General features: G+C 41.8%; 2 protein-coding genes across 6 annotated transcripts in view; one reads left to right on the top strand and one right to left on the bottom strand.

Annotated features, from left to right (window-relative positions):
* Positions 1-1,421: 1,421 nt before the first annotated feature.
* On the top strand, positions 1,422-7,443 carry LOC128757382 (rho GTPase-activating protein 8-like). Of its 3 annotated transcripts, XM_053862616.1 has the most exons (13): positions 1,467-1,552; positions 1,850-1,895; positions 3,249-3,383; positions 4,144-4,231; positions 4,301-4,432; positions 4,562-4,648; positions 4,718-4,816; positions 4,965-5,075; positions 5,143-5,216; positions 5,701-5,778; positions 5,852-5,980; positions 6,056-6,159; positions 6,246-7,443. In XM_053862616.1, the coding sequence occupies exons 1-13, from the start codon at positions 1,544-1,546 to the stop codon at positions 6,441-6,443; spliced, it is 1,290 nt and encodes a 429-aa protein (XP_053718591.1). In that variant the 5' UTR covers positions 1,467-1,543; the 3' UTR covers positions 6,444-7,443. The 3 variants fall into 3 exon arrangements, with proteins under 3 accessions (XP_053718589.1, XP_053718591.1, XP_053718588.1); XM_053862614.1 differs by having other exon boundaries at positions 1,422-1,495; positions 4,301-4,648; XM_053862613.1 differs by having other exon boundaries at positions 4,301-4,648.
* A 1,963-nt stretch (positions 7,444-9,406) lies between these two features.
* Positions 9,407-11,871, bottom strand: part of phf21b (PHD finger protein 21B) — a 49,343-nt gene continuing 46,878 nt past the window's right edge. For all 3 annotated transcript variants that reach the window (XM_053863171.1, XM_053863172.1, XM_053863173.1), the window contains exon 14: positions 9,407-11,847. In XM_053863171.1, coding sequence (XP_053719146.1) covers positions 11,605-11,847 — 243 coding nt within the window. In that variant the 3' untranslated portion in view covers positions 9,407-11,604. The remainder of the gene's footprint in view (positions 11,848-11,871) is intronic.

The following is an 11,871-nucleotide window of genomic DNA, read 5'->3' as shown; positions in this document are numbered from 1 at the left end:
GCATACAGATGCTTGTGAATAAATCCTCCCCCACAGGATTTTTCTTTAAAAGTCTTGGCAGCAGCCATCACCAAGTGAAGAGCATCCAGACTCAAGGTGAAGTGCAGCATTCAGGAAACCAACTGATTCACTCAACTTTTTTTTTTTTTTGCTTCATATTTCATCAGAACATTCTGAACAAGTTGAAGGAATGCTGGTGTGCCGGAATCTTCTCAGCCTACAAATCCTGATCAACCGGAATACAAACAACGTCTTACATTTCAACACACTGTAACATAAACCCACAAGCACAAAGATATAATTATATCATATAGCCCTCACCCAAGTGAATTCACCTCTGAACTCTCTCTTCTTCTCAATGTATTCAAAGACACGCACACACTCACATACACACACACCACACAGGCACTTGTCAAAGTCTTGAACAAAATGGTATTCACAAAAATGAAAGTTTTCTATATGGAAGGCATCGTCAACGTTATTTTAAAAAAAGAGTGCGGAGGTTGGCAGGACGTCACTTATCAGTGGATTGCGCTCAAGTAATCAAAAAAAGGATTGAATCATTTAGCTCGCAAATCTGCTTTATTACAAGTCACCAGTGGATGTCGCCATTTTACAACACGACGTCAGCGCCAAGCAGACGTTTACAAATGGGGCATTTTATCTTGTATGTTTGAATCTTTATTGGAAATCTGAATAGAAATAAATACAATCTATTTGCGAATCGTAATCGTGTGAAATACCGATGCCATTTCTTAGAGAGAAAAAATAAAAAAAATAATGAATAAATAAATTGTTTTCGAAAAGTCGAATGTCAACTTGCTGAACAGTTAAGTCATCCAAATGACATCACGTCGCACTATCAAACTATCACATAACTAGCCGATAGTTTTCCTGGACTGTACGTTTTAAAATGTATCTCAAAAATGCTGTATGTGATCACCAAACTGTCTTTGTGAAAGTAAGTTTCTCAGTTTCAACCCTTATGTTTTGGTATTTTCATTTTTACAGAACACATTTTAAGAAAGGAATTTTGTTCAACAAATAGTCGTGTAGCCATTTAAAAGATATCAGGGTCAATTATTTTGATAAGGGGACGTTATACAGCATTGCATAGCACGGATTCATCGGCCCATGACAGCGCATGGGCGGAGCAAGCAGAGTTGGAGGTGGGTCAACTAAAAAATAAAATACAGTAAAATAAAAATAAAAAGGAGGTGGGTCTACTAAAAAATAAAAATAAAAATAAAAATAAAAATAAAAATGAGGTGTGTATTTCATTAAAGATTTGGTTATATGAACGAATTCTACTGAAAATATTTTATACATATTCATGTTTGACACATGTGCCATAATTAAAATGACAGTTAAATCACAATTCCCCTTGAGCTGCCGTTCCCACGCGCATGCGCAGTCACGTCACCCACTCAAGAATGTTGGGGAAGTTCGCTCGAGTTTCTACCTGGCGGATTTACCCAAGTCAACTGTCACGCAGGTGAGGTCTCGTCCTCTCCTGTACCTTCAGTGACTCGAGTGATGAGAGATGAAACAGGTCTCCGGAGCTGTTCGTGTTCGTGCTCGTGTGTACCGCAGCTAGATTGATGTAGCGTGTCTGCGTTAAACGTCTCAGGTGCCGATAAGGTGTCTCTGCTTTGCGCTAGCATGTTGCTAGTTGTATCTGTTTCGTTGCGTTTTAGAAAGTTCCTCTTGAATAATACTAGAATACTGGTGTTCAATCTCGAGGCGGGTATGTGTGGTCTGCTCGTGTGTCATTGAGAGCGGATGTTGTATGTTCACAAAAACTCAGGACAAAGGTGGTGATTAAATTATGATTTTTTTTTTTTTTCAGATCAAAATGGCGGCTAGTGATGACTTGGAGCAGCTGGCAGAAATAGGTGACGCAAAGTTCCCATTTTGTTTTAAGAAACTGTATTGAAAAAACGGTATAATTTACAGTCGTGTCTCGAACAAACGGTACAGAAGGGTTGCAGGATGGAATAGGTCTGGCATTCGTGCTCCTGTCTGACCTCATTGTGGTTTGTTTTCTCGCCTGCCAAGGGAAACTGGGGTTCCTGGAGGAAACCTGTGCATGCACGGGGAATGCAAACAAGATAAGCATTAGAAAATGAATGAGTTTTGTGTTGACAAAGCTTGGGCTGCGACATTTTGCTGATAGTCTGAACTGTGAATATTGGGTTGAATTGGTGTGTTTTGGGCACCAAAAGCACTTTTGTAGGAGATTGGAAGACATGGCATAGCAACAGATTCACTGATCACATGTAACATAAGTATAAGTAAGGACTATGTGCCCGTGAATGCTGTATGTATGCTCTCTTCATCTACTTTTTTAGGTCATTGTTAAAGGAGAGCTCTAACTGCCACATTAACACAATCAATAATTTACTTTCTTTCCCCTAATTTATTGTATTCTTGTGGGGTGTTGGTCGTCTCAACTACAACACAACATTCTTCTCACTCTACTAAAGAATATACTATATTGAACTTCATAGTATGGTGTATTTATTGTACTAATATACACAGTTACACTTCTACTGTATAGGTTCAGTTCTGACCCTAATATCTCATGTTTGGCTCATATGCCACATTTTGTTTGAGAGAGGAGTGTTAACTCATGTGTACAATGTTTACATACAAAGTTTACGTCTTTGAGGAAGACAGTTCCTGATGCAGGACTTGGCCTAGCAGGGATTGTGCCAGTGCCAGGCTTTGTTCAAGGATGTTGTGTCAGACACTTGCGAGTGAGTGAGTGAGTGAGTGAGTGAGTGGGTGGGTGAGAGGCCAAGAAATCTCACTCTGTTCTGCCCCAAGATGTTTGATGAATCATCACTAATCCATCTCTTCCCCTCAATGTTTAGCTTTGCATCATGTTTCCAGGAATATTTGTGATTACAGTCAAAATGTTACCTCAGCAAGTGAAGAATGTTAATCTGCTTTCCTCACTGGCAGCATCTGTTGTCCACACTCTAGTTTTCCACCTTTGATCTAAATTGAGCCTCTTGTTGGATAAGAAGGAGCAGAACATTTCCCCTCTGTTATCACTGCTACTCTGTTTATTTTAAGAACTTCCTCAGGGAGACAGTATAAACATGCCAACAGTTCCACTCCTGCGACTTTTCCCCCTCGATAGCATCTATTTATATGCAGTCAGATTAGGAAATATTCCAGGAAATGTAAGCAGTGCTGCTGTGATGCTGCATGAAAACTCATCATTTCTAACCTAAAAACAGAACTTCAGAAGGAAGAGGAGGAGGATAAAGAGGATATCCCTGATGGCCCGTCGCCTCCTTCAGCCACCACATTTGCTTCTGATGCTTCACATCCCTTTTATGACGTGGCACGCCACGGCATCATCCAAGTCGCAGGTCAGTCTAAGGAGGTGCTGAAAGTCCTTTGCTGTTGATCTTGGACAATTTATGTGGGCACTTACATGTGAGTTGGTATGGACAAGAAATATAAGTGACTAAGGACTTGTGACTTATCTTTTTAAATAAGTAAGGGCATTTTTTTGTGAAATTGAATTTCTTCATCCTTCAGTTATGATGAGAACATGTCTCCGTCCAGCAGCGGAGTGGATGATCACGCAGAACAGTGAACAAGTGAAATTTAACTAACTAAAGGGATTCGTTATATATCAAGAGAAACGGGCAGTTTGATTTAAAAAACGTCCGTCTCTGATGGCATTTGATGAGTTCAGTGCTGTTAAGTTTATCATGTGTCAAGTCAGCAGGACACTAGAAACGTGACAAAGTGGTAAAAAGGACCGCTTCTCTCTCTCTGATGTGTTTTTTTTTCTTTCTGTTTCAAAGGTTCATGTCATCTTCTATTGTAGCTCAATAGGGAACTGCCCACCTGTAGATTTCATCATAAGTATAAGTAAACTGCAGATGTTTTTTTGGTTTTTCTTCTTTTTCTTTCTAGCTAGATAGAAAGCTAACAGGGTTTTTTTTTTACTTGTATCATACAAGAGACTTGTACAACAAGAGACTAGTGCAGAGAACTGGAATTCTTTAGTGTTTGTGTTATTTCAATCAGAACAGATGTCACTTGCTGTTCTTTTCAACTGGCTCAACCTTCGACTTTTACACTTTTACACAAAACTTCAGGTCACATTTCTCATTCCAGGTGATGACAACTATGGCAGGAAGTTGATCACCTTCAGCAGCTGCTGCCTTCCTCCGTCTCATGAACTGAACCACCGCCGCCTCCTGGAGTACGTGGCAGTCACTACGAGATCTGATGTTGACTGCTTTCACTCAGTGAGTCCTGTGTACTGCTGCAGGTACCTGAAGTTCACGCTGGACCAGTATGTTGAGATGGACTACATCCTGGTCTACTTCCACTATGGTGTGCGGAGCAGCAACAAGCCGTCTCTGAAGTGGCTGCGAGAGGCTTACGCCGAGTTTGACAGGAAGTACGACTCCTCTAGTAGCTTCAGCACAATAACCCTGCAGACATTTGTTCACATGGTTAGAAAAGAGGAGGAAAACTCCAAGACCCTTCGACATTTGTGCATGAAAGATTTTTTGTCATTTTTCTGCAGATACAAGAAGAACCTGAAGACATTGTATGTCGTTCATCCGACAAACTTCATCCGAATTGTTTGGAACATTTTTAAGCCTCTCATCAGGTGAACGTCTTGAATGGACCGACTTAAAGTTTCCCTGACTCCTGTCACTCAAACTTTTGTTTTATACAGTCACAAGTTCGGGAAGAAGCTGACGTACGTCAACTACCTGGCTGAACTCCGAGACCACCTGAACTGTGACCAGCTCAGCATCCCACCAGAGGTCATCAGGTATCAAACAAGAAGGGATTGTTTTTCCAGTTAATAACACAAGTGTTGTTGACTTATATGCTGTGTTTTTTCATAACAACTTGTCTTCTGTCTGTTATTTTTCTTTGTTTTGTCGTTTTCAGTTTTGTGTATTTGTATATACTAACAGGCACGATGAAAGGTTGCGAGCCGCGCTGAAGGATGGGCCCCCTCCTTCAGCTAAGGCTCCCCCACCCCGACCCCCCCTACCATCGCAGCAATTCGGAGTCAGTCTTCAGTAGTGAGTGTTCACTGGATTCTGAAGAGCGACACGTATTGCTACAACTCAGGGTCTGTGTTCTCGGCAGCATCAGAGAGAAGAACAGGGCCATGATCATCCCTCCTGTCATGTTTCAAACCGTCACATACTTGAAGGAGAAAGGTGCATTTGTTGTCTGCCAAACTAATATCTATCAATATTATGTCTTGATTTTCTCTCTTTCAATTCTTGTTTTTTATTAATGGATACATTTGTAAATATATGCATATTTATTTTTTATCTAATCCTGAGGATTTTTATTTTATGGAGGCAATTTTGAGCTTCAGTTCAGACTGATATTCCCTGAATGACTTGTATTCTGCATTTGCGACCAAAAAACGGGAACTAAATGATGTAATTATACGCATGACCAGCAGAGGGTGCCTGGTCTCGTTTAGTTGGGTAACGACCTTTTATTTCTGCCTTGAGACAGTTCAAAGTTGCTGACGCGTTTTCTATGTGAATATCTGGAGCATTAAAAAAAAAAAAACTTGGAATAAGCAAAAGTGGATGCGTATGATACTTATTTTTGAACCTGTTGTGCCGTGGCTGCTGTTTTAAACTTCTAATTTGTCTGACACATTTCATTGGCTGTTGTTTTCTGCAGGTCTTGAGACTGAAGGTATCTTCAGACGCTCTGCTCAAGTCCAGGTCATCAAGGACGTTCAGAAGCTCTACAACCTCGGTGAGTGGATTCTGGTCAGGTGTCAATGACTGTTCAAAAAGCGGGTCATTTATTCTATTATTGTCTTTTTAAGGGAAGCCGGTGAACTTTGACCTCTACTCGAATGTCCACATCCCTGCCGTGATCTTGAAGACCTTTCTCAGAGAGCTGCCTGAACCTCTGCTCACCTTCAGGGTCTACAACCAAATATTGGAGCTGCTCAGTGAGTCAGACACGTGCTGCCGTCCACCTTTTGATGTTTTGGGAACTTATGGTTTTCGTGGTGTGTGTGTTCCAGATGTGGAGAGCAGCCTGCGAGCCTCCAGATGTAAACAGATCGTGGAAAGTTTGCCTGAACTGAACTTCATTGTTGCCAAGTATCTGCTGTGTTTCCTCCACATGGTGAGTGCGACGTCTCTGTTGGCTGCTAACTCTCGAGGTGACTGTGAGGTCAGTTGCCATGGTAACTGAGGTCTCCACCTCCTCAGGTGTCCCAGCAGAGCATCGTCAACAAAATGAGCGCCTCAAACCTGGCCTGTGTTTTTGGGGTCAACCTGGTGTGGCCTCGTCAGGGCTCCATCGCCCTCAGTGCTCTGACCCCTATCAATATCTTCACCCACATCCTCATCGAGCATTATCACAGCGTCTTTGGCTCTCGCTGCCCCCCCAACCAGGTCACTCCCTGACTCGGCTCTGGCGCCACCGTGCGGGCCGAACAAAGGATCAACTTTATTTTCATCTCTGCTTTTGGTTATGCGGCGCCACCTGCTGCTCTCCCGGACAGTACTAGCTGGTGGTGTGTGATTTTCTTAACTTGGAGACCATTGTTTTACTTCGATGAAACCACTTTCTGATTGGCCAAACCAGTCATGTGACCTTCTTCCACCTCCATTTTCTCGATGTTGGATATATTGTCCTGCATTGATGCCATTGTTTTTAGCTTTACTTGGACTCTGCTTCCTTAAACGTCATGTTTTCAGAAGGGGAGCAGCCGTGCACTTCTAGTGTTGCGAATGTGAATAGAATGTGAATCTTAATCTGCAGACGTGTTTGGTCAGCCTGTCTGTGCCTGGTCAAACCTATTTATTTTGTATTAATGATGAGACTTTTACCAAACTTTATTTTACTAAGTGTTTTAATATTGAGTCTAGATGTTACTTCAATGACCAAACACTAAATGGTCGTCTCCTACTCACCAGTCAATTATGAGGAGTTGATGTTTATATTCCAAAGTTCAAATTCAAACCAGTAGGAAAAGTTTGGTACCACAACCTTGACATTGGAGTTTCTCTCAGATCTGGCTCGCTGGAACTTTCTGGAATCCAACTCGGATCATGTAGACAACAACCAGTGTTGGTCAACCCAACAGTTCAGTTCTCCTCATCATCGGTTCCTCATGAAAACATGTAACATTCCACTTGTAGTGGAGAATTATTCCACCACAATAACTGCTCAATAGTTTCCCCTGTTCCAATTTTTATCATTCAATCACTCACTGTTTGCAAAAGCAAAAGCCACATTTACTTTGACATCTATGTCTGTCACAAGAAATTGAGCTGAGATTATTTTTAACTATGTTCCTGTTTTCATCATGACAACACCTGAAATGCAAACCTCGTTTTTACACACACAACACAACTGCAATGTATGTTCCTAATGACCTCAATTGACGGTTGCCAATAAAGATTTATTGAAAAATGTTCAGCAGCCATCTTTCTGCACAAGGAGTCGTCAATCTCTCCTCATCTTCATATCAACCCTTTTGTCCCCCCGAGTTCCATCACTAGTTTTTGCAGATGCTGTTGTGTGGCGGCATCAGCTCGTGAGCATGGCGGCGCTGTTGTTCTCGCCAGGTAAGCCACTCAGTATTCCTTCCTGGTCGCACCACAGAGCTTTGGAAGTGACTTTTCTGTTTGATATCTTTGGCGTCTGTCCTAACCTGGGCATTCACATTCACTCACTTGGTATCAGCAAGTGGAAACCCAAAGCAAGTTTGCTAGACTTCATCTCCCACAGATTGAAGTCCCTCACTTCTGCAGATGGATCATCTGAGGTGGTCAGGGAGGATCTGAATGGTTCGAATGGATGACCAACCTCATGTGAAACTCTGAATCTGGGCTTTGTAACACTTGCTTTTATATGTTTTGTGTGCAAGTACTAAGGGTAGAAAATATCTATGTACTCCAATATTCCGATACTCCATTGCACGATGTATATTGATACTTCTGCTGAAATACGATATTTTCTTGATCTATTTAAGGTATCTATATCAATATTAACAGATATGCTGCTGCACTGGTTACATGTTTTGGTGTATTCTTTTGGTACCCTTTGGTAACTGAAAGTCTAACTGGGCTGATTCACTTGCATGCACACAACTTTGTACTGGATTATCTGATTTTCCCCTTAGATTGATGGTTATTACACAATATATAGCTGAACTTGAAGTATCGGCACTATCGTATCATATTGCAAGACACCTGCTAATATACAGCCCTAGTTACAACTTTCATGGATCATATAGCAGTTTTGAAAATGAACAGGCTGATATTGTTTCCCATAATCAAGACAAACCAGATTTTCTTCTTGACTTTTGTTTATTAATGATTCAATTTTTTTGTAAGAACTTGGTACAAAAAAGTGAGACTACTCTTTAACCATCAACCAACTTTCCATCGACCGACTTATTTTAATGCATCGTAAAGAAGAAAAAGAACTACATTGGCATATTTAAGACAAACACTTTCCTATACACACTATCCACTGGACAGTCCCCGCTTTGACGACAAACAAACTTCTACTTCCACACACAGTATCAGTTCCATCTAAACGCCGGCACGTATCACACGGCCGACGTCGCAAGCTAGAAGTCAGAAAGCAGAACTGGCAAACCATAAAAAAATCCAATGTTTTCTTCTCTCTTTTTTTTTGCTCCTCGATAAAAGAATATAAAAATGTTCTTATTTGTTCAAATGTTGTGTCATGTATTAAAATAGATCTGTTCAAGCACTGCACAGTTTCTCCCGGAGAAGAGTCTAGAAACGGGTGAGGAGGATGGAGGGGGGGCGGGGGCAGCTTCACGCCACGCAGATATGATGCTTCTCTCCACCTGCGGTCACAGGTGAGTGTGGATATGGAGCACATGTACATTCTGATATCTAGAGCCGCCGTCGGGTCACCCAGAGGGACTCGTGACCGATTATGATGAATTCATGTCTTCTCGTTTTTTAACAAGGCAAATATTCTGCTGGTCGTCGCGCAGAGGGGCGTCTGTTGACTGGGGCTTCATCTGCTGCCACTGAAAGACCCCAAAGGGTGAGTTTGACAAGACTTCTCAAGGAACCCACTGACTTTTGAGCTTTAGATTATCATGCCAATTCTGATGTTGAGATATATAGATATATATCTCGTTCTCTTCATTGTAAATGTAAATAGTGCTTTTGGTGTCGCTAAAGTTATTTGCGATGGAAGCAAATGGGCTGTAAAGAGATGCACTGTGTTGTGGTTATTGGCTCTGGATGTTGTCTAGTTAGGGATGGGAGGACGGACTTACACTTCCTCACCTCGATGACTATACTAAGATGACTTTGTTGAAGCTATATATATATATATATATATATATATATATATATGTATATATATATATATATATGTATATATATATATATATATATATATATGAGGTGCACCAGACTCCTCAACTGTCTTCTATATTGTCACCACGGCAACACCGTCTGCCAAGGTTTCTAATTTAAGGCTGTGAGCTATAGCGATTCCACTTGTGTTAAATTTTCAAACGTGTTAATTCTCCTCATCCCAGAAAGGCAAGTAAAAGCTGTGGTGATCTTTAGCGAGAGCAGATGAATAGTTGATACCGAGTCAAACAAACTGAAATATTCAGGGAGTGTTTCCAGTAGAACCCTTCTCCTACTCTGGTAAAGGCATTTTCTCTGACTTGTTTGTTCTAGTTTGTGCGTCAACAGGTGGCAGAGCTGCACCTGGTGTGTGTCTGTGTGTCTGTGTGTGTTGGAGTGTGTGAGAGGGACTTGATTACAGGATGATAAATAATACCCCACAAAAAAAAAAAAAAAAAAACCTACGTCTACTTCTGAAAGGGAACCTCTCTGGACCAGCAGGAAGACTAGCGAGACAAACGCAGGATGAGGTGGCGGGGTCCTGGTTGTAACATTTTGGCGGGAACAAAGAACCAGGACGGCGCCACCTCCTGGTCCAACTGTCTATTAAAAGAAGTTGCAGTTTTGACACTTCATCTGGGACTGGTGTCAGGAGAGGACAAAGACAAAAACCCTGGCTTCAGGGTCCAGTTGTACTTGAGGCAGTGTTCTTCTGTCAGGTGAACAGGCTCCTTTACATGTTCAAAAAACCCAGTAAAAAAAGCCAAAACATATAAAAGAGGCAGGGAGAGACATGAGCGCTATAGAGACATTATTGATCGATGAGCAGTCCCAGTACAAAAATGAGAGTTTTTGGCATATTTTCTATACTGGAGGGGGAGGAGGGACTGAGTGGGTGCATGTCGGACATGTCGCGCTCGAGCGCAGCTGCCAACCAAAGCATAGTTTTCTACAATATCATCGGCGCTTTTTGCTAAGACGCAGAAACAAAAATACCTGAAACATGATCATCGGACTAAATCATGAGAACTAGGCACCTCGTCTTTTGTTTTTGACTCTCTCCTGTCATACAGCTGCCACATTGGTAGTTAAGCTCAAAGGACGTCCAAACATTTGGGTGTTCAAGTCTTCTTGGGTTTCAGACTGAAGATTTGACAATGACAAATTTGCTGTGTTAAAGTTGCGGCAGAATGGCTCGATTATCCAATAAACTGAAGATCATCAATATGACCAGTATAAAAATGAATCATTATTATATTAATGAATTATTAATAAAGTAGTGTTGACCTAAGACTTTCGTCTTTTAAACACAGAATCATCTCCTTTTTTGTTTTTCGAGAATTAGTCAATGCCACCTTTCTGCTCAAGTATTTTAGTTTCCGCATCCTATGGTGTTCTGGCAGCTGCAAGCCTGCGGGGGCCGACTCGGGTGCTGGCGCGGTCAAGTCTGAAAACCAACATCACGGAAAACGGAAAAAGACCTGCGCTGATGATGATGATGATGACGATGAAGATAATACAACATATGTACAGTGACTCCTCAAATACTCCAAACGTACACTTATCAACAGGCATCAGCATGAAAATACTAAAATCTCCACTAGAAACGCTAATTTCTGTAGTTTTCATCTTAAATACTTTTTTCTTTGACTTTAACTATATTAATACTGAAAAAAAGTTATTCTCTGTTTTTTTTTGTTTGAAGGCTCGTATGCGTTTACATAAAGGATGAAAAAACATTTCCTGAATTCTTATGGCAAAAACATTGTTCGTAGGAGAACGAGAACAAACATCTACTCGGATATAGTCGCTGTACAGTCCGCCGCGGCCGCGCCGCCGTCCTGGTGGCTACGCTAGCTAACGTTCTCTCTCACTAGACGCAGAACAATAGTTATACCTGTGTAAAAAAGGGAAATATCTTTTTGGAGGGCCCAGAAAGACTCTTGTGTTCCTGCGGCAGCGCTGTCGTCTAACTTTAGTCATAAATACATTAAGGCCAAGAACATGAATAAATAGAAAATAACTTAAAAAAAAGAAATCTCGTAAGCACTGTAGGTGTTGGGTTTAAAAAATACTTGAATCGAGTGGAGGATATAGGCTCTCTTCAGTTTTTGTCGCTTTTTTTTTTTTTTTTTTTCCTTCGTCCCACATCAGCTCACAGAGGGTTTGATATTACTCTGACAACAAAAGGAATGGTGTTCGGCACGAGACGCTAGTTGTCGTCCTGGCTGTGGCTCGTCTGCAGGGGTGTGGCTGAGGGGCCCGCAGCCACGGTGCTGGTGGGTTTGATCCAAGACTGGGAGAGCAAGGAGGCGGCTATGGTGGCGGTGGTCGTCATGGTGACCTGGATAACCTGGTCACGTTGGATGAGTCGGATGAGCGACTTGAGACGGTCCAGGGACGCCTGAGTGTCTCTCTGCTGGCCCAGAAGCCTCTCCCGAAGGTCCATGCAATCCTGCAGACACAAGGTCATGGGGGA

This window comes from Synchiropus splendidus, chromosome 4 (assembly GCF_027744825.2).
Source record: "Synchiropus splendidus isolate RoL2022-P1 chromosome 4, RoL_Sspl_1.0, whole genome shotgun sequence".
Lineage (NCBI taxonomy): Eukaryota > Metazoa > Chordata > Actinopteri > Syngnathiformes > Callionymidae > Synchiropus > Synchiropus splendidus.
Note: the sequence above shows the minus strand (reverse complement) of the source record. Positions and strands in the feature narration are given on the sequence as shown.

Bases quoted from the DNA above. Each gene is read 5' to 3' on its own strand.
- LOC128757382 (XM_053862613.1), top strand. The intron at 4,817-4,964 runs GTATCAAACAAG...ATATACTAACAG, and splicing joins ATCCCACCAGAGGTCATCAG to GCACGATGAAAGGTTGCGAG. The intron at 5,981-6,055 runs GTGAGTCAGACA...TGTGTGTTCCAG, and splicing joins CCAAATATTGGAGCTGCTCA to ATGTGGAGAGCAGCCTGCGA.